This window comes from Vulpes lagopus, chromosome 10, assembly GCF_018345385.1.
Source record: "Vulpes lagopus strain Blue_001 chromosome 10, ASM1834538v1, whole genome shotgun sequence".
Classification (NCBI taxonomy): domain Eukaryota; kingdom Metazoa; phylum Chordata; class Mammalia; order Carnivora; family Canidae; genus Vulpes; species Vulpes lagopus.
In genome coordinates, this window is record NC_054833.1 from 87844487 (window position 1) to 87866313 (window position 21827).

The window sequence follows — 21827 nt, forward strand, 5'->3', positions numbered from 1 at the left end:
CCATGGGCTATGCTTCTCAGACTTCACTGAAGCAAGTAGCTTGACAATCAAGGATCTCCGGGGGGCCAGGTGGCCTCCCCACTGCCCCCGGAGTAACAGTCTGCTGTTACCTGGCTTAAGTATTAACATTCCATCTGAGTTTTACTCTGCTTCCTTTTTTTTTTTTTCTTTTAAAAAATGTCCTAGGGCTGCTAAAACCAAACAAAACAAATTCAAAACTCACCACCATAGACCATCCATAGCCATTACTCTTGATTTGCTTCACTAAAAACAAAATATAAACCAATTCCCATCAACTTAAGAGGAAGGGTATGGCTTCCAAATAGGCATCCATGAAAATTTCTCGGATAAATCCAGCCTCTACAAAATCAAAAGTAGGATCTGACCTTTGGTTTTGTAGAGGAGCCTGACCTGATCTCCTGACCCAGGATCCCCCACTTGTGCCCCTTCCCCAACTCTCTGCCACTTCTGGTAGTCTCAGTTCCTGCCAGCTGACCTCTGACATGGAGGATCACTATCCCAAAGCCAGGGTCGTCAAAAAACCCAGGTCTCGCCACAGTGGCTTGGCGTTTAAAGAAGAAACCTTTGCTTTCTCTCAGAGGTAGAATGGCACAGTGTGGCCCGAGGTTTCCCTACTGCCCTGCTGCACACTGCAGCTCGCTCATTGACCTCTCCCAGCTCACCTGCCAGGTGCTTGGGGAGCAGAGCAATCACCACACTTTCTTCCAGGGAGGTGGCTGCCCACGGATCTCCTGGTCCCACTGCTGTGTGTCCCGTGGACACTGGGGTTAGGGGCGGCTGTCCAGTAGACCAAGAGAAGGGTGTTCTTGAAGACCATGAATCTCACAGGGTAGCTCAATGCAAGAATACAGATTCCACAAAAGCTCTTCAGGTACAGGCAGTGCAGGGACTCTGGCCAAAGCCTGTGCATGTTACAGCCCCAGGTGATTGAGGGGCTCCCGAGGATGATGCGGGAGTCTCAGGACCAGACCAACAGGGTGCTCTGAGAAGTGGAGTGCTCCACTGATCCAGTCTCAGCATTTTTTTTAAAGATTTTATTTATTTACTCATGAGAGACACACACACACACAGAGAGAGACAGAGAGAGAGAGAGAGAGGCAGAGACACAGGCAGAGGGAGAAGCAGGCTCTCCGCAGGGACCCCAATGCAGAACTCGATCCCAGAACCTGGGATCATAACCTGAGCCAAAAACAGATGCTCAACCACTGAACCACCCAGATGCCCCCTCAGTCTAAGCTTTAAAGCCTCCCCCTCGGGCCCTGGTGAAGGGGACAACATGGCCCATGGGTGGAGCAAATCTTAGAGGATATTCCGAGGTATCAATCGGGCTCTGCAATGATGTCACTTTTCTGTGACTTGGTTTCCTCATCTGTAAAATGGGGGTAACAGACGTACCCTCCTTGGGTCAAGGATGTAGTGCCAGGAATTTTGGTTTAGTAGTTGCCCGTATAAGTAATCAGTGAATACTTGTTGTTCTGTGGCTGTCACAGATTGAGGCTTCCTATGGTCCTTTTGGGGTCCTGCCACCATGACTGTGGCACGGAGGCCACACGAAGGAGTTTCCTGTCCCTCCTACTCACTGGTTGACTGCTTACAACCTTGGGGAAGTCACCGAGATCGTGGGCCTCACTGTTAACAATTCTTTCCAGGAGGCTCATTACTTCTTCTCCTCCTTTTATGGCAAAGCACAGATAAAATCAGGCACAGATGTACCCAGCTCTCAGAAAGATGCCACATCAGCTCAGCTAGTGGCCCAGGCTTCATACAAGGGGGTCCCGGAAAGACGGCAGGGGTCTAGACAGAGCAGCTTCTGTCCATGTACCGTGTCTGTGTACAACATGTTGAGAGGTGTCCAGAGGCCACTACCTCGTGTGCTGAGGAGCATGGGGCTGGGGCCAGACAGGATGTGCCCCATTCTCACTAGCTGGTAACTTTGGGCAAGGTTGCCACCTTTATTGTTTCTGAAATGGGCAATGATATCTCTTATCTTACTGGATTGTTATTAAGGACTGAGTAAAGTACTCAGGCAGCACCTGCCTCTTCCATCCACCTCCACGTGCTCCATCTCCAAGACTTTGGAAGATTCTGACCAAGCCTACTCCTGGTATGGCTCAGTTTGACCCTGTCCGTGATGCTGAGCCCAGTGGCATCCTCATAGTCCCCACCACATTTCACTTCCCACCCCAGGTCAGCTCAGCCCAGCAGCCTGCCCACCCCTCCCCCAACCAGCACAGGGCTAAGAAAGCATCTCAGAGGGACAGAGAGGGGTATGTAGCAAGAGGTCAACTGTGAGACCTGACTCCCTGGGCCTCAGTTTCCTTATCTGTAAATGGCTGAGAGGGGTGGCCTCAAGACCCTGCAGGTCCTAGGCCTGGGAGATTTGGCCGTCAGGACCCTTGGAACTCCCCCCTCACCCCCGCCACCAGAGCCTAAGTCCTGCAGGAACTGGACCAAGGGATAAGGGGGACCTCTCTTTCCCCAGCCTCAGCCTGTGCACACCAGCCCCCGGCATGGGTCCAGGCCCGCAGTCTGGCCACCATGGGCAAGGAGCTATTAGCAGACTTGGTCCCCGGTTCTGTACCCAATAACCGGCAGGTCCCCAAATCGTACCTCAGGGAAAGTCTGTTCAGCAGCCTGCCACGCGAGGGCAGCACGGGAGCAGGAAAGAATGTGGGTCTGGGCACCTCCAAGAGGGAGCCTCCAGCCCTGGTTTTCCAGAAGCCCTTGAGGTTTCCAGGAAACAAAAGCAACTCAAATTCAATTTGATATGGAAAATGCACAGATGCCACCCAGCTGGTCCCTTTGGAGCCCAATGGCCACATGGTGAGGCCTCTGCAGAGAGAGGCCCCAGTGACTCTGACCAGCTACTTCCTCCTCACCATCCTCCCCATCCCTGGCCACAGTCCCCAGTCCAGCAGCAAGGGCCACCCCCTCCTGGGTTCCCCTACAAGAGACACACCTCTCTCTCAACCCTTCTCTCCCCCTCCTGGCTGGCACGTTTGCCCCTGTCTTCCTGGCCAACCCTGCCAGGAGCTCGGTTCTAGCCACACTATGCCAAGCAAGACATGTAGCAACACACATAGCAAGCCACCTAGGGCTGGGGGACACTTCTGAGGCTGTAAATATGAGCGTGAGCTAAACTGGCCCAGGTCTAAAATCCACTCTGCCAGAAAGCTAAGGCCAGGCCACCCTGCTGTCTCTTCTGGGAGCGTCCCTCCCCACCTCCCAGATGCTCTGTCCCCCTCTTCACCTGCAGCTGCAGCTGGTCACCAGCACACACATACACACACATGTACGCACACACACATCCACGCACATGTGCACACATGTGCCCCAGGATCTACCCTGGTTACATCAGACACCTAGGTCCTTTATATCAGGGCACAGACCTCAGATGGCATGTGTTGCCCCCTCTACTCCCCCAAACTCTCTGCGTCATCTGCCTCCACTGACAGTTCGCTACACCAGGCGGAGGAAGCTGCAATTAGAGCCCGTCAGGTGCCTGCGTCACCGTGGATGGAGCGCAGCCAGGCCAGCGTTGCCATGGGAACCATCCCCTGAACTGATGGATGCTGAGCCCATCCTGCAGCGGTTTCCATGGAGAAGGTCCTGATGTTCTCCAGTCATTTCTACAGTTCTTTGTTTCTCACAGCAGCCCTAGTTTCATGCCAGCAGCTCTTGATTGGGGTTATTGTTTTGCTTCTTTTTTTTTTCTTTTTTCCTCACATGGAAAATGTGGCTTTTTGAAGCCACTGCTCTTCCATTTCGGAGGATCTAGGGAGGATCGTGCCCTGAACTGGCCTGTGGTTCTACCTATGCCATGAAGCACCCCTCCCCGCCCTCACCCAGAATGCTGGCCCCAGTCCTGCCATCCTGACAGAGTTCCAAATGCCCCTATGGAGCCAGATAGCAGAACCAAGGAATGTTAAGACCAGAAGGGCTACCAGGGAGGTTGGGTCACTGGGCTGAGGACACAGAGCTCCCGAGGGACAGAAGCAGGGGCCTGAGCTATCTCCACTGTCCCCCACCTTCAGCCTCCTAGTGGCAAAGTGACTTCTCCAAAACCATCCCATCCCATCCAAGAGGACACGTGGAATGCCTGCCCACCAGGAGAATCCTCCTGTGCTGGGCTGTAGGAGAATCACCCTCACTTCATCCCTGGGAACACCCTCTCCTGCTGTTGATGCCCAAGGCCAGCCCTGGTCCAGGTCGGGGTTCCAGGAGCCTTGTGGGCATCCCAGGGGTAAGCCTTGGGTTGAGGCTGGGGGTCCCTCCACGTCAGAGTACGCCAGTGCCAAGAAGGGTCCATGCAACACCCGGTGACTGGGCAGGAGAGTGTCTCTCTGGCGGGGCCAGTAGTGGGAGAGCTGGGGTCTGGCCTCTCTGGCCTGGAAAGGTGGGGAAAGGGGCCTGCACCCTTCACTCCCTTCCACCCTCTACCCCCACCCCTAACCTCACCCCCACCCCCAGTCTCCAGTAGATATGCCGGTCAGTGTTCTGAAGCCTGGACACTAGGTGGCGCTCTCCACACTGTCCTGCGCAGGTGTGGGCCCCTTGCCGGGGAAAAGTGGCTGGAGCCTGGGGGGCGGATGGGGGGGCACCCAAGGAAAGCCAGAGAGGCCAGCCTCCCCAGCCCCCAGCTGTAAGTCCCTGTCCCACTCAGGGCCATCTCTGAGCCCAAGCCTTTCTCATCCACGCCCCTTCTCCCACCGCAGAAGCCCAGAAGCCGGCCCATCCCTACTATACCCTGAGGATCCTGCAGTTCTCCCTGTTTCCCCACCAGAACACCCCCACCCCTGGAGTGCTCAAGCCTGTTTTCAAAACTCGGAGTTCTGAAACCTGTCTGCACGTAAAATGACAGAGAAAGCTCCCTCCCTCCTCTCCCCTTCCCTCCAGGGCTCCTGCCTGGCCAATTCTCAGGAGTACCATGTGCTGAAAAGGAGTGAACAACTCTGTGCCACCTTCTGCCTAGAACCGAAAGTTCCTTTCCGCAGGAGAGGTCAGGGGTCAGAACTCCTGGTTGCCAGTGCAGATGCCAGCGGGGGTCCGCCCCTCCCCGCCCAGGCTTCCTCCTCCTGCTGCCATCCTGAAACAGCAGTTCTCAAAAGTCAGGGCACATTGTAGTCCAGTAGCGTGCATGTACACCAGGCACGGGGGGTGGGAGCAGCCTGGAAGGCCGGCTTCCCCGTCCCTCGCTCTGTGGCTGATGCTCCTCTCTGCCCCTCTGTCCCCTCCAGGGAGGAGTGAAGGTTCTCATCACAGGCCCATGGCAAGAAGCCAGCAATAACTACAGCTGCCTGTTTGACCAGATCTCAGTGCCTGCGTCCTTGATTCAGCCCGGGGTTCTGCGCTGCTACTGCCCAGGTGAGAAGCCCAGCCCCCACCATGGGTGTGGGGGCCCCAGGAGCACCACATGGAGGGTCAGCCTGGGAGCGACCTGGGACCAGGGGCACCATCACTCTGAGCCTCCAGTGTCCTCTTCTGGGGTGGAGGGGTCCCAGACCAACTAGCACGATGTCATCTGTTTGGGCTCATGGCGCTCCTATCAGATGGGGTTACGAAGCCTGCTCAGCTGGGATTTTGAAGCAAACATGATGAGGGACTATCCAGACAGCCAGGAAGCCAGGCTGACACACCCAGGACTGGGCACAGCAGGAAGCCAGAGACACCTTCCACCTGAAAGAATCCCGGAGCTAGTGGCGGGAGCCAGGCAGGTAGAGGAGCCCCAGAGGAGCCCCATCTGGGGTCAGAGCAGCAACCAGGCAGCCCTCCCTCCTCTGGCCTGTGCCTCCCACAGTTACAGACCAGCAGAAGCCACAGAAGGAGAGACAGCCAAGCTGTTTGGTCCATGGGTCAGTGCCCCCAAGGCACTGAGCAGGTCAGAGAGAGGTGGAGAAGGCCTGGTCACTGTAGTGTGGGGGCAGGGAGGTCAAAGTGAGAATAATCTGCATGAATTCCCTTGAGGACATGTGTACCCTGCACCCAGAAAAACTCACATGCACATAATCTGCTTCCAGTTTCAGGGGCAAGAACCCTTCTGCTGTCCCTGTCCTTTGCCCTCACTCACTCATTGCCATCTACTTAGCTTGACGTCCCTGTCTGGTCAACTCCTTGACCTCTGGCCATCACTACCTCCCCATGGGCCTGCCAGCTCCATGTGGTCACCTCTGTGTCTTTCCCAGTCACCAGGTGTCCCCAGGGCTTACAAGTGGCTGGCACATCACAAGACAGAGATCAGTATTTCTGAAGGAATTTGTTTCTAGAGCTCCTTTTCCAATCCCTGTGCTGGTGTTGGGGAGACTCTTCAGCTGACATTAGCTCCAGGGATGGCCCATCCAGCTTGCCCAGGCAATGAGTGGAGAGAGAGCCCTACCCCATGTTATCTGATGCCAGGGGATCTACAAAAGGAGAGAGCGCTCCCTGTGGGGGCTGAGGATTAGTAAAGAGAAGTGGGGACAGGGGGCTTAGGCCACCCCAGCTATCTGCCACTCCCCATACCATCCCCCCAGCCTGGGGCTCCTTAATTTACATGGAACAGTTTTCCTTCTGTCTCTCTCTTTTCCCTATGCAGCCCACCAGAGCAGAATGCTCCAGGGCTGGGTTCACATGTTAAGTCTCCACCTGAACTCATCACCTCCTTCACCACAAACCTCTCAGGGAGTCAGGGACGGTGCCATTGGTGACCTCTCCCCTTACTGGTCTGCCCTCACCACTGCCTGGCTGGCCCCAAAGGACCCACTTAGCCCCCTGTGCTCCTGGGAGCCCCGCTTGGTCTGGAACACAGCCATCAGGATGCCAGCCCAGGCTGGGTCAGCCTCTCACAGCTCGGGCTACATGGTTAATGCAGCTACCACTGCCCCACCGCCTCTACCCCGGGGGGTAGGGGGAGAGGGCAGCGTGTTATTACACTGTCCACTCACCACCTGCTGTTGGAATTGGACTGGCCTGGCCTATAAATAGAAGCCACTTCCTGTACCTGGTTCTGGCCTGGCTGAGGACCCAGACCTTGCCTGTCCTAGGTTATCTGACCTCTCCACAAAAAAGACTGGCCTTTGCATGCCCTCTGGACGATGTCCCAGGCCAGGACCTGGCGAGTTCTGGGTGGTGAAGCAGTCACACCACAGCATATCCCAGATCCACCAGTTACCATCTGGTGATGTTAGGTTGGTACTTGACCTTTCTGGGCCTCAATTTCTATATCTTAAAAACCACCTGCCAGATGGGTGAGAGCAGAGGTGAAGGAAGGACCATGGAGCACTTGATTCATAGGCTTAGTTCGCGAAGGTGCTCTAGGAAGAAAGAGCTCTAGCTCTTTGTTTCGAGGGGGAGAGGGGATCAGCGCTGTTAGGTCTCTCAGCAGGCAGCCGTCCTGGTCCCAGAGCATTCCTGGGTCCCAAGAGCTGGCATCAGAGTCCACCTAGGCTAGCATGTCTCCCAGTGGTTCAGGCTCCTCTAACACAGCATATCTGGAACCCGGGGATGGGAAGCCACAGGCTCAGGCAGAGACCAAGAGCCAAGGCCCTGCTGCTAGAGCACCATTTTGTTCTGCAACCAACTGCAAAGAGGGGGTCCCCTTTGGATGTCTCTGCCTTAAGGCCCAAATGAAAACATGTCACTCTGCAAGACAGTGCTGGATGTACACATGCACTCCTTCATTCATCAAATCATTTACCAGGCACTGGTAGGCATCTAAAATGGGGCAGAGCGTAAGGAGGGACAGAAGCCCCCACCCCTCAGCCCCACTCTGACCCCAAGGAGCAATCAGTCTAGGGAGGAAACAGGCAAACAGCCCCTACCCTGGGGAATGGTACAGGCTGCTTGGGCGCCTCTTCCAAGGGCTTGGGGACATGAGCTGATCTTGAAGAAGGAACACTTGAAGCCAGAACCCAACTGGCCTTGCCAGAAAGGAGGTGTCAGAGGCCTGTGAGCACAAGCCAAGCCACCTCAGGAGCTGGGGATGACACGGAGGAGGGGCATGGGGAGCGCACATGGCCGCCGCTCTCTAGCCTGGCACCCTGACAAGGAGACTGGACCCTGACCAGGAACATAGTCCCCCATTGTCACAGGCCACAGACAACATGCAGCATGGCATCCGCATCTTACAAGGTCTTAGCAGTGCTCCCAGAGCAGGAGAGAGACAACCAAGTCAGGGTGCTGAGCTCGGGGGGAAAGGTGAAGGAAGACTTGAGACTTCAGAAAAGGCCCCCTGGACTCAAGAGGAGACAGAAGAAGCCACCAACCAGAAGACTTGGCCAGCAGGACACCCCACCCTGGATTCCTGGGAGGTCGCCAAACGCAAAGGGTAAAAGTCAACACAAGGCGGGCAAGTGCACTGCGTTTTGAAGCAATTCATTCACCAAATGATTGAGTGGCCATACCATGCCAGGCACTGAGCTTGGCACTGGTCATGAAGGGGCAACCCATGCCCAACTCTCATGGAGCTTACATTTTACTGCAGGAGGCAGAAAGAAACAAGGAGACAAAATCGCCAAGCCAGTCAGAGGGAGATAAGGTGGGGAGAGCTGAACATGGAAGAGCTGAAGAAGATGGCGGGGGGGTACCTAACCACATCCATCCTTCTGAGTCAGGGGAAGGAGCTTGATCTGGTCTTACTTGCAATGAGAAGCCATTAGTTTTAAGTAGGGAAGTGATGTGATCTAAATTATATCTTTAAAAGATGATTCTGGGTGTGTGGGAGAGCAGATTGTAGGGGGGAAGACCAGAAACAGGGAAGCCGTAGGAAGCAAGCAGAGGAGTGATCTTTCCCAACATAAAGGGGGGGTGCTCCCTGGGCAACATATTCTCACCAGTTTCAGGTGAGAACTTTGGAATGTGGCCCCCCAAATCCATCCCAGCAGGAACAGGTAGGTCTCCGGGGGGGGGGGGGGGAGGGGGCTGAGCTTACCCTTAGCAGGACTCCAGGTGAGAAATGCTGGCAGCTTGGACCAGAGGAGTGGCCAGGGAGACAGAGACAAATAGAGGGACCAGGACTCACTGCCAGACTGGATGACAGGAGGGAAGGAGAACTGAGGAAGTGCCTGGGGGCCATGGCCTGCAAGGGCCAAGCTACTGGTCCAGGACCCAGGATACTATGATAGGTCCTCTCCTCTCCATTCTGTCTCTCTCTGTGGAAAGATGGGATGCTCTGAATCACCCACATTCCAGCATCGCTGCAGGTTGTACAAGTGCCAGGAGGTGGTGAAGAAGACAGCAGTTGAGGAGCTCCTTTGGGTCGGAACATCTGTCACAGAGAATCCTTGGGCTCCCCAGCCACCGGCCAAGGCCGGGAGGCCTGCTAATAGGTGCAGAGCTGAGCGGGCTCAGATGGGGTGCCTTCTTTCTGTTGTCTCAGATGCCCTTCTTTCTGTTGGTAAACCAGGCAAAACCCCAGGGAAGATGAATGACCATGAACTTGGAAGTCTGCTGGGGACACTGTCAGGGTCTCAGAAGGTTCTGGGCTTGGCTGGGAATCCCAGCCCAGAGAGACACCACAGGAGGGCCTATGGGACCTCCACCCATCATGGAGCCAGTTGATTCAGTTTGTGGTCTAGAGCTAAGAGACCACACCAGGATGGGAAGCAGAGGGGGAAAACCCACTGGTCACCCTTGGGCAGTGATGTCCTAAAGCCATGCTCTGGGGACAGTGGCATGATATGTATACCTGGGATGAACAGAGTCCACGGGTCAATGAGTTGGTTTTCCCATGGGAAGTCTGCATGAGAGGGAAGCCAGAGCTCTACTCTGCCCTGGGGAACAGCTGACTTGGACAGCTTTCTCAAGTCTGTAAGCTTCTGAAAGCCAAGAGCCCAAACAGTAACATGATCCCTGTGTGCGTCCTCCCTGGAAATCTGTTCTGGGGAGGCCCTGGGCACTGTATCTGGTGTTCCAAAAAAGCAGGGTAGAGAGCACATAACCCTGATGTCTACCAGAGGACGAGGCCTGGTGGGGTGGAGCAGCCTGTGCACCCATCCTGGCCCCTGGGTCCATCTCTGTCACAGCCCCCAAGATTTCAACAGGAGCCATGTATCATCTTTAACCCCAGAAATGAAGCAGGTTTCTGCCAGGGGTGGGCTCTCTTCTTGCCAACAGTTAGAATGTCCCAGTTGTTTATTCAAGCAATACAGCCTTCACTGAGCCCTGTGTTGGGGACAGAACAGGTAATGAGACCCTCAAGGGCCTGCCTTCCCAAAGCCCACTGTCTATGCATTGGAGGGAGCTGTAAGATTCAAGCCAGCACCCCAGCTCGGCACCCGTGGGCCCAGAGTAACAGGCATGGCAGAGGCTCCTACCCTCATCAGGAAGGCAGAGAAATTTCTGAAAATACATGGAAGGCCATGCTAAGTGCAACAGGACAAGCTTGTAGGATTAAGTGAAACAGAGAAATAAGCACAAAGACCCCAAAGCAAATGCTGTACCCAGGTCCCATCTAGGATGGACAGGGTAGGGGAGAAGTCAGGCAGCCATGGGTCAGGCAGGGTTGGGGGTCATTCATTCATTCATTCATTCAGCAAATCCACACTGACTTCCCAGTACCTGCCCTCACCACGGAGCAGAGGAGCAAACAGGTAATATAATACCAGGTGTGGGAGTGATCACAGGGCACCCAACAGAGTCTGGGGTCCAGAGAAGTTTCCTGGAAGAAGAAGCACTACATTTGGGCCTCTAGGAATGAGTAGACAGAGGTTGGGATCACCCAATGAAGGGAGGGCACTCCAGGTTCCTGTATGATACATCAAGGTGAAGGGTGCTCACCCCCTGCCCCTCGTCCTGACCTCTCTTTCCTTTGCTTTCAGCCCATGACACTGGTCTTGTGACCCTACAAGTTGCCTTCAACAACCAGATCATCTCCAACTCAGTGGTGTTTGAGTACAAAGCTCGGGCCCTGCCCACACTCCCTTCCTCCCAGCATGACTGGCTGTCATTGGACGGTAAGAACAGCGCTCGGATATCCTTGCCAGGTGCTGAGAAAAAGGGACACTTGGGGACCCTGCACAAAGGGTGTGAAAAAGAAGGAAACTTCCTAACTTCCACTTAGGGCAAAAGTCTCCACTGTGGAAAGACCAACAGGGTCCCTACTCCTAATCTGGGTTTCTCTCTGGCATGGAATGAAGTATATGAGTTTGGGCCTGTGGCTGTCACTCCTGCCAGGGGATACAGGTGGCCAGACAAGCCCCTGGGTTGCTAAGAGAAGCAGGGTCTGAGCATCCTCTGTTGGCCCCTCCCCAAGCCAATTTCTAGGGTGTCCTTGAACAGAGAGCCCCCAGTGGCCATCACCAAGCCCTGAGTCTCTTAGAGATGAAAGCAATGTGAGCAGCTGAGAGGAGGCATCTCAGGCTCAGTTCCCTTCATGTTCCAAGGCCCAGACAGGGGAGCTGTGTATTAAGTGCTTTTGCCTCATAGGGATAACAAGCCAAACCTCAAGGAAACCCTCAAATACTGGTCCCCCTGCAACTAGGCTGTTTCTACCTTAGCCTCTGCCCTGTGGGGCATCTGAAACAAGTCTAGGATCATCATCATGGCTGAGGGTGGAGGGCCAGGGAGCCCCAATGGGCTCAAATGGAGGAGACAGGACCTGCTGTCCAAGGCCAGCTCTCTGAGAGCCAATGGCCTTGAATATAAGTGAGCGTTGGCACCAAAGGCCCTGCAGAGAAAAGCTGCCAAAGACAGGTGGGGGATGCTTAGGTCAGAGGCTGCCCTTCCCAGCTTGTTCATGCCTAGCAGAAGCCCCGGAACTGGCCTGGGGAGCTGGGCTGGTAGTCTGCTCTCCACCCCCAGATGGAGTGGAAGGGATGGCTGCACACGTCGGTGTCAGGTCAGCCAGCAGAAGGGCCGGTCTGTGGAGTCCTCCCAGAGATCTCATCAGCCTGAGGTGTGGGCCGTGCCTAAGCTGACCCTGGGCCCTCTGCAGGGATCACTTCCCTAAGCACCTCTCCTCTGTGCACAACAGCCCTTTGCCTTATCAACTCTCAGGCTTCCCCTTGCTGCTGGCTGCTGGAGAGTTTCTGGGCTAGGGCACATGCCCTGAGCCACCCAATGTGCAAATCTCAGCCTGATCCCAGGCCGGCTCCAGCAGCGACAGGGTGCCTGGCGGCCACCCCAGCCACTGAATCCTCTGAGCTATTTCCCAGAGGTGGCTTTGGGTCAGCAGGCATCTGCACCCTGGCAGTAGCTGCGCGGGAGCACCGGGCTGGCCTTGGCAGCCACCCTGGGCGAGACCGAAGCCAGCCAGAGCTGTGACGATGACCTGCAGGATGTAACGGAGAAGGGCAGGGTGACCAGGGGCTCCCGTTCAGGAAATCCGGTTTCAGTTTTGCAGAACAAATGGGAAATGGAGCAGGGTACTCTGCAGAGTCCTGGCTCTCCCTGTGTGACCAGGTCACCTCACCAGGATGGACTGAAGGACATTGGGACAAATGGAGGACCTGCCTGGGATGTGGGAGCCCTTCAGAGAGCCAAGCCTCAGACAGGCAGTAACTGGGAGCACAGGAAACATCAGCCAGACCCCCCACCCCACCCCACCCCAGAAGCCCAGGAGTGCAAACTGCACCAGGAGGTTATTGGTACAGCTTGGGGAGGATGCTGTGACCATGCAGAAGGGAAACCATCTCTGCTTCACTACAAAGACACCTCTGAGTCCTAGGCCATACATACCAGGTCCCTTAGGCAATGAGCAGGCTACCAAGCTGGACACCTGCTCCCCAGCAGCCCCTTCCCAAGGGGACCTGGAGCTCTGACCTCCAGAGGCCTCCAGTTGAAATAACATCCTCCAGCCCCTGACAAAACACACAGGGGAGAAGACAGGAGTTGGGGAAAGGACGTGGGAGGCCCACCCCACTACAGATAACAGATCGGAGCCCTGCAAGCCCTCGCGAATCCCGCTCCCTTCCGTCTTGGGTCTTGGCCAGGTGTCCTTTCAAGGAAGGGGAAGGTGGCCAGAGCAGAGCAACCGTGAGACCCCTTCTCTAAAGGAATACAAGTGCCTCATCCAGCCCGAAGGGAAAGTTTCCCAGGATTTCACCAGCCTGATCAATAATAACCGTGCGGGGAGGGGGAGCCGGAACTGCAGCCGCAGCGCCAAGGCAAAATGTGCCCCGTCAAAGGGGACAGCCGGGAGGCACAGCCCTGAGGGTAGGGGTCTCCGGGCCTCCGGGCCAGCCCCGTGGCTTGGCAGCCAACTTCGCGCGGGGGACGCGGCGCAGGGACCAGGCCGCCGGCAGGCAGCCTTCCTCTCAGCTCTCCTCCCCTCCCGCCCCCACGGTTACTGGGCAGGTTCGCCCTGGGAGCCGCCGGGAGGGGGGCACGCGCGTGCTGCGGCGGCGAGGGGGAGGCGCGGGGGTGCAGAGGGGAGGCGGAGGCGCGGGGGTGCAGAGGGGAGGGGGCGAGGCACCGCAGCGCGGGGGTGCAGAGGGGAGGGGGCGAGGCTCCGCAGCGCGGGGGTGCAGAGGGGAGGGGGCGAGGCTCCGCAGCGCGGGGGTGCAGAGGGGAGGGGGCGAGGCTCCGCAGCGCGGGGGTGCAGAGCGGAGGGGGCGAGGCTCCGCAGCGCGGGGGTGCAGAGGGGAGGGGGCGAGGCTCCGCAGCGCGGGGGTGCAGAGGGGAGGGGGCGAGGCTCCGCAGCGCGGGGGTGCAGAGCGGAGGGGGCGAGGCTCCGCAGCGCGGGGGTGCAGAGGGGAGGGGGCGAGGCTCCGCAGCGCGGGGGTGCAGAGCGGAGGGGGCGAGGCTCCGCAGCGCGGGCGGCGCGCGTGCACACACACAGACACGCGCACGCCCAGGCCCGCACATGCGCGCACGCAGGCCCCCGCCCCCCGTGCTCTGCAATGCAGGGGCGCCTCGCCGGCCGGCTGGCCCCGCCGCACCTCGCGCCCGCCCGACTGCCGCAGGGCCCCGCGCCCCCGAGCGGCCGCGCCACTCCCCAGCCCCATGGGACGGCCGGAGGCGGGGAGCGCGGTGCGCTCCGGCCCCGCGGCCCCGCTCCCCATCGCGGGGCTCTGTGCCCCTCCCCCAGCCCAGAGGGGCAGAGATGCTTGGGGAAGAGGATTTCTGCCTTCATCTGATTTTTTTGAATGGACGTTTGCCAGACGAAGGGCCGCGTGGGGGCACGAGTGTGGAGCGCGGCGCATCCGCACAGGCGCGCGGCCGTGGTGGCGCAGCCTTTGTCCTCCCGCACGGCCTTTGTCTGAGCCGCAGGGCCAGGTGGGGGGCAATCCCCGCCCCCCCGGCGGGGCATCGGTGCCATGGCCCCAAAATCTTAGCTGAGCGCGGCCATCCGGACGGAGACCTAACGAGGAGATGGGGTGGGGGGAAAGGGGGTGCTCCCGCCGCCACTTAGCTGGGGCCGACCTTGGGAAACGCAGCACATCCAATCCCAGGAGCTGCAGCTCCTCCGCCAGACCTTGGCGGCTTCTCCTGCGTTACCCGCCCACCCCCAGCCTCCCTGCCTAGACCCCCACCGCCTAGCCCGGCCTGGCGGGTTGCAGGCCACGGTGCACATTTGTCCTGTGAATGCACGCGTGAGTGAACGAGTGCCCACCAGACACATCCGAAGAGCTTAATCCCGCCCAGTGGTCAGGAAGGCTTCCCCAACCTGAGACACGGAGCCTGAGCAGGCATCAGCTAAAACAGGAGGGATGAAAAGGAGTATCCCAGGGAGAAGGGGCAGCGAAGGCTGAGGAGATGCAGCGGTGGCTACCTTTGGCCAGGCCACTCTGAGAACTACCATTTTCATTATTTCTTACCCAAAGGTGCAAATTCAGAACAGATTTCCCCCCGGGGCCTGACCCCAGAGTGTCTGGGGCAGGCCAGCTGTGCCTTTGGTAGGGAAGCGGGACCTCTTATAGGCTACAGGCCCTCAGTGAGTTTACCCCAGAGATGTTTGTGGAGGGACTCTGGGAAATGTCTCTTCTTTCTGCCTGTTCTGGGTCCTGCAGACACAGCCGGGGATGTGCTGTCCCTGTGGATGGTCTCCCTGTGCCTGTGTTTGCAGAGAGTAAACCCAGGCCATTTGACACTGCGGCTCTGGAGCTGAGGGGGTGGGGCTCACATCTAGCCAAGGGCACTGGGACACCTTTAAGGACACTCCTCTCCCTGGAATAGAAGATGAATGGAACTTCTGGGTGCACTGTTCTTTCTCTTGCAGCCATCTAATTCTTCTCAAAGCCAGATTGAGAAGCCCAGGGGTCCCTCTGGTCCCACCCCCACCCCACTGGCCCCTTTCTTGGAACCCTACTAAGCTGCTTAGACTTAGACTCTATTTTCAATTGCTTCGCAGGCAGCTGAGCCTCTGCCTGTGCAAGAGGATTGGAGTGAGGCTTGGATGCAGCTTTCTTGGGCTCGACAGCTGGCCACCTGGGCAGGCCTCCTGTTGACCCTTAGGGGCAGGAGAGGGACCTTGTCATCTCCAGCAGAGTGGGGAGTAGGGGCTGGAACTGACTTTATCCACTAGGTGCCTGCTTCCTGCATAGGAAGCCTCAGGGCAGGATGGGCACTCAGCAAGGCCAGGGGAAGTTATCCAGTAAGCCAGCCTCCAGGGCAGCCTGCCTTGGGGTTAGACATCTGGAAAGATGGAGAGTAAGGAGAGCTACTCTCTACTAAGGAGGTGGAGAGAAGGAAAAGCAAGATTTGGCCTTCTGATTTGGCCTTCTGCTCTGACCAAACCCTCTATGCTAACAGATGGAAAGTGTGTAGCTGGGGTGGTTCCCAGCTCTGCCCCCCACCTCCATGCTGCTTGCCTTACACACACATACACACACACACACACACACACACACACACACACACACTGCATGCTCCTGCCAGCCTCTCCCTTAAAGCGGGTTTCTAAAAACAGCCTCCACCCACCAGGAGCCAGAGGCCACACATGACGTAGAGACCATGGGGGTAGTCCAGTAGCAACAGGAGAGGGCATTCCAGCTGTGAGACGGGCCCCCAGAAGCCTCTGGGTGTTTTTTCCCTCCCATAGTGACACTCCAGGGCCTTCTGATGAGTATACTATGCCAGCTGCTCCTGGCCTGGCTCCCTCCCTCCGTCCTGCAGACCCGCAGCCCACCTCCCAACTACCCACCTCTGCACTTAAGGTGTGATGCCCAACTGTCCACATAGGAGAACATGCATGGAGCCAAACAATTTAGTTGTAAATAATTTAAAATATCACTGTTTTATTAAAAATAAGACAGTTTCTTTTATGGAGCAGGATACAAAATTCACAAGACTTTTTAAGATAAGACATTCAGCAGGAGTGAATTGTCTTGACTTTGAAGAGCTGCCTTGAAGTATATCCATAGCCAGTGCCCCAGGGGCCCACCCTTACCTGCCTCTGGGAGGACTTTGGAGGAGAAGCTTGAAGGAGCACTGACAGGGATTCTCCCCAAAAGAAGTGGGTACTGCCAAGAGCCCTCTGGCACTCATCTGGAGTGGGTTAGCTCATGGGTCTCTGGGTACTTCTTTGCATGAGCTGACCTGCCTGGATGTGCCCCAGACCTCACTCCAGAGACAAGGTGGCAGCAGAAAAAGCTGATTTGACCTAGTCTTATATGTAGGACTTGAAGCTGAGTGGCAAGAATACCCCCCTGTCTGACCTGCAGCCTGTCTGGCCAGTGCCTTACTTCAAAGTGTGGGTTCTCTTCCCATAATCAGTCTTTGTGGGGTCTGCATCATTATAGATTGGGGGTGTCTGTCCTTAGCCCTCCTTAGCCAGAAACCAAGGGGCCTGGTCCTCAGATGCCTCCTAGAGAAGTGATCTCCTGCTGTTGGCAGCTGGGGCCACACCAAATAGATCTGTATAGAGCTCTTCTGTGTGGCAGGGAATGGGTCACCTTGGAGCTCACCCGCCTCCTTACAGCAGTGACAAATGGTGTCCTGCAGAGAAAGAGCACTGAGGAGCAAGCCCAGCATCTGCAGAGGCCAAGGAGGCAGCCTCTGCATCTTCATTCTGGCTGTTGGGGCAGGAAGCAGAGTAAAATCCATGTGGGAGCCCCAGAGCTCCGCCAGATGTGGGCGCTCTTGTAGTACTGGCTTCCCAGCTACCTGAGGGTAAGGTGGCTTATTTTGAGGCATCAAGGTAGGGGGCTCAGGCCCTCTGGTGGTCAGTATCAAGCAACTTATCCTTGACCATCACATTCATTTCCTGGGCCACCATAACAAAGGAGCACAGACTCAGAGGCTTAAAACAGAAATATATTCTCTCTCAGTTCTAGAGGCTGGAAGTCCAAAATCAAGGTGTCAGCAGGGCCATGCTCCCTCTGAAAGCAATAGAGGAATTCTTGCTTCTTTCAGCTTCTGGTGGCTGGTGACAATCCTTGACGTTCCTTGGCTAGTGACAACATGACTCCCATCTCTGTTTCTGTCATCACACAGCACCTTGTCCCTGTGTGCTCATCTTCTCTTCTTATAAGTGTACTAATCATTGGCTTAGGGCCCACCCTATCCAGTATAAACTCATTATAACTACTTATATCTATAATTAACTAATTACAAAAACTTTATTTCCAAATAAAGAATTCTGAGGCAGAGGGAGAAGAGAGTGTCCCAGGAGAAAGCAGGCTACTTGGACATTCACAGAACATTCCAGAAAGAGCCTGTGATAGAAATTGAGAAGGAACAGTCAGGGGAGTTGAGGGACCAGGAGAAGGTGGAGTCACAGAGCCTATGGTCTGGAGAGCCTCACAATGGGGATGGGACACCCAATGGGGTCAGAGGTACTGAAAGCCCCCAAATTGAATGGCAGTTAAAGGGCAATGGGGTGCTATCTACTGGGCCACTCTCTTCTCCCTGAGGGCTTGCCCTCACCCGGAGCTCCCTTTATGGTATAGGAAGGTAAAGGTGCACTATCTTCTCCCTTGTGCCTCTTCTCAGATCCAGAACCATCCATCTAACTGTCCCCCAGGAACAGCTTGGCTCAGATTTCTCTGGGGCAAAGTCAACATGTCACAAATCTTATTCACTACCATTCTTTTGTTGCCCTCTGCAACCCCCATCTCCTACAACATTTCCCACCTCAGTGGACAGCCTGACCCCGGAAGCTGGGAGTCCCCCCAAAACCCCTTGCCCAACCCTGTCTGCACCCCATTGCCTGCCATCCTAATGCTTTTGTCCTGCCAATCTCCCCTGCCTCCCTGCATACCCTGTCCACCACCTTCATGCAGCCCAATGTAACCTCACATGTGCTGACTAGTCCTCTGGCCTTTCATCTTGCCTCCTTTCACCAGGGCCATCAGCTCTTCATCTACTGTGCACCGGACACTGCTCTAGGCTCTGGAAAACCTTTATTCTCATGGAGTTTATATTCCAGTGGGAAGGAGAAACAACAAATAAATCACAAAGGAAAATATCAAGGCACTTAAAATGGTGGCCTAAAAAAATAAAATAAAATAAAATAAATAAAAAATAAAATGGTGGCCTAGTAGAGGGTGCCAGGGTGGCTACTCAAGGTTTGGGGGGGGGGGCGGTGGCGGTCCAAGGAGGCCTCTATGGGAAGACAATATAATAGGAAAAGAGCCAGCCACAGTAAGAGCATGGAAAGAATATTAAAGGCTGAGGGAATAAGAAGAACAAGGCCTCCAGGGAGAGAACAAGCTGATGAAGCCCCTGCAGCTGAGCAGAGTAAGAGGGTATAGGGGAGTGAGACAAGTCTAAGGAGGTCAGCAGGGGCCAGGCCACGTGCAGCCCATCAGCCAAGGCAGGGACCTGGAATTTTATCCTGAGGACAAAATTGGGGGCCACGGGAGGGTTTTATGCAGGTGAGTCAACACCCTCAGGTTTATGTTTTTCTGATCCGCAGCCACCTGACACTCTTACATCAGTGCAGGCAAGATATGATGGCGGCCCCCAAGGGGGCCAGTAATGATGAATCCCAAGAGACACGGTTTGGGGTCTGGAGGTAGAATCAAGGCTTCTATGGATGATTTAAACATGGAGAATGAGAGAGACGATGGGTCATACCTAGGCTTGGGGCTTGGTGGATACGGTGGATAATTCCCTGAGATGGAGGAGTTTGAAGAAGCAACAGGTTTGGGAGATGGGGAGTGAGGAGTTTGGTTTTGCTCATGTTGTGCTCCACTGCCTTATTAGGGTCACCAAAAGTACTTTGGAAGTCTGTAGGCCAAGGACAGTCAAGAATGGAGATCAGTTTTAGGAGTCATCGGCTCATAGATGGAATTTAAAGCCATGGGCTAAATGCCATTGCTCCATGAAAGAGTGTAGATAACAGAGGGTGGGTGGGTACAGGGTCCACCAAATATCTGGCTCCCCCAGATATTTGGATGTCAACAGAAAGGAGCTGGCAAAGAGTCTGGGGAGAAGCAGCCAGCAAGTCAGGAAGAAGATGGGAGGACATGACCCCAGGGAGGCTAGGAAAAGAGGGGCTGTCACCAAAAAGGCTGTGGGCAGCTGTGTCACCTGCCAGGTGAAAGGTGAGGCAGAGCATTCTGGGTAGAGGAAGCCACATGGAGGGAGATCCTCAGGCAAAAGAGAGCCATGTGAGTTGAAAGAACCCAGAGAAGTGGCTGAAAGCTCTGGATGAGATGGTGCCAAACCTGTCTCTGAGCTCAGAGCTGTGGCCTTCCCCAGTCCAGGGCAGGACAAGAAGGCCCAGGAGCCTCTCCGCCTCCTATCTGACCCAGGAGGTCTTATGCCTCCAATACCTCTGCCCTTCCTTGTGCAGCAAGAGGAAGGACAAGGCCTGCTTTGCCTGTCTGGCCTTCTGGTATTAGCCCAGAAAGGCAGCTTCCCTGTCCCTGGACCCAGGGAGACATCCTGCAACTGCTCTGAATTCCTGGGACAAGCTCTTTCCCACTTGTTCCCCATTGGGGTTCAGGGACTGGGGGTGAGCTCAAGGCAGGAACCAACTGTGACTTATCACCGAAGGGCATGTGGCTGTCAGACCCCTTCAAGACAGCTGTCAACCCCAACCCTGATTGTGGCTGGAATACAGGAATCGTGTGGATGGGCTCAAAGACTGCCTGGCAAGCCCACTCGGGCAATTGTACCCCTAGCTCCTCATATGATTGTATCAGACGCCCATTATCCTATCACACAGCATTTGGATGTGGGCAGCTATGCTCCAGAAGCTATAGCCTCAAAGAGAAGCCTCTTGGCAAAGCTGGGACCCCAAGGAGACCAGAAGACCTGGGGTACAGACAGCAAGCCAGTGTTTTGCTGGCTTCCTTATCCTTTCCTGGGATCTGGCTTCCTGACTCTACCTCCCTGGAAAAGAGTGGAGATGTTGATCTGTTTATCCAGCACTGAGGAGCAATGATCCTAAGACTTCGACACTCAGAATGTCACCAACAAGGAGAAGAGGCAGCTGCCCCTGGCCTCCTGGAGGAAGTGAGTCCTGGAGGTCCCAGACAGGGTAAGGGGAGACACCTCTCTGCAGTCCAGCTCCACACAGGACTGAGCAGGCCAGATAGCCTCTGGCTGGGGCTAAGAGCAGGTCCTCTCCCTTTAAAAGCTCCTAAAAATACACACATTTCTGATCCATCTAAGCAGCCTGATGACCTTGTCCCTGCCTGTGACAACAAGCCATTCAAAATAGTCTGACAGGCTGAAGACTGGCTTCCTCTACTGCAGTAACCTGCTGACGCTTTACACTTGTGAACCCAAAGTCCTTTGTTTGAGAACAAAAAGTAGCAGGCAGGTATGTGTCAGATGTTCCATGCTTATTAAGAATAACAGGAGACATTTAAAAAATCAGCGGCAGAGGGGAAATAGTTGACACACCAGAAACAAACTTAGAATCTTCGGGAGTTAGAACTTGAAGGAAGCTCAGTCAGCAGGTAGTCCAACCTCCTCATCCTTTTGGCAGAAATCTGGGCCCAGAGAAGGGCGGTGACTTGCCCCAAACCATCAATAAATCAGAACAGAAGCCCCTCCTGACCAGCGAGCTCCCCTCCCTGCACAGCCAGACTCATCAAAGCTCTGGGAGCCAGGATGCAGGTGGGGAGGAGAAATGAGCTGGCTCGAAGCCACAGCTGGTGTGGTGGACTGTGGTTTCCTTTTTTTTTTTTTTTTTAATTTTTATTTACTTATGATAGTCACAGAGAGAGAGAGAGGCGCAGAGACACAGGCAGAGGGAGAAGCAGGCTCCATGCACCAGGAGCCTGATGTGGGATTCGATCCCGGGTCTTTAGGATCGCGCCCTGGGCCAAAGGCAGGCGCCAAACCGCTGTGCCACCCAGGGATCCCTGGACTGTGGTTTCCTTCCCTTGGTCCACATTTGCTCAGGTGTCGGGGCTGAATGAGCTGATGCCCCTTCCCATGATTAGCACTGACGAAAGAGTGGGAACCATGGGCAGAGGGACTGGTTCTGATGGCAGAGGGGAGGCTCCCCAAGCGTCCTTTCTCTTGTCCAAGTCCGTGATGTGCTGGTGACGAGAGCAGGGCACTCAGCCCCAGTCCTCATCCCGTTCAGCAGCAGCAGCATTGAGAAGAGCTGGTGACAACTTGTGTCATTTCAGTGACATCAAGCTGCATCCGGTGGTCTTGACACACAAGGGAGAGCTGGCATACCTCTGAGCCACCATGACTGTCTCTTTCTGCAGAAGCTGCTTCTTAGAACAGAGCTGCCCACCCAGGGGTTACAGCAGGCTGATATCTGAATCCCTGCCACCTGCCAGGCCCTTCCCATGAAGCGTTTAGGTGGATCAATGCACTAAACTTCCAGCAGCCTGCAAGGTCCCCCATCCTCCACATGAGGACATGACTCCACCCACCTGCTCTTGACTTATACACAGTGGGAATTAGAAGCGTCCCTTGTCCCTACTCTTCTCTTCCCATGATGCTCTCTCTCCAGCCAAGCAGTTTGCAAATTAGTA

The 21827-nt window shown here is 55.6% G+C and overlaps 1 protein-coding gene across 6 annotated transcripts in view; it reads left to right on the forward strand.

Moving 5' to 3' along the window:
* Positions 1–21827, forward strand: part of LOC121499484 (calmodulin-binding transcription activator 1) — a 734632-nt gene that overhangs the window by 646261 nt on the left and 66544 nt on the right. For all 6 annotated transcript variants that reach the window (XM_041770125.1, XM_041770126.1, XM_041770128.1 and 3 more), the window contains exons 8-9: positions 5259–5385; positions 10815–10949. In XM_041770125.1, the coding sequence (XP_041626059.1) occupies positions 5259–5385; positions 10815–10949 (262 nt within the window). The remainder of the gene's footprint in view (positions 1–5258; positions 5386–10814; positions 10950–21827) is intronic.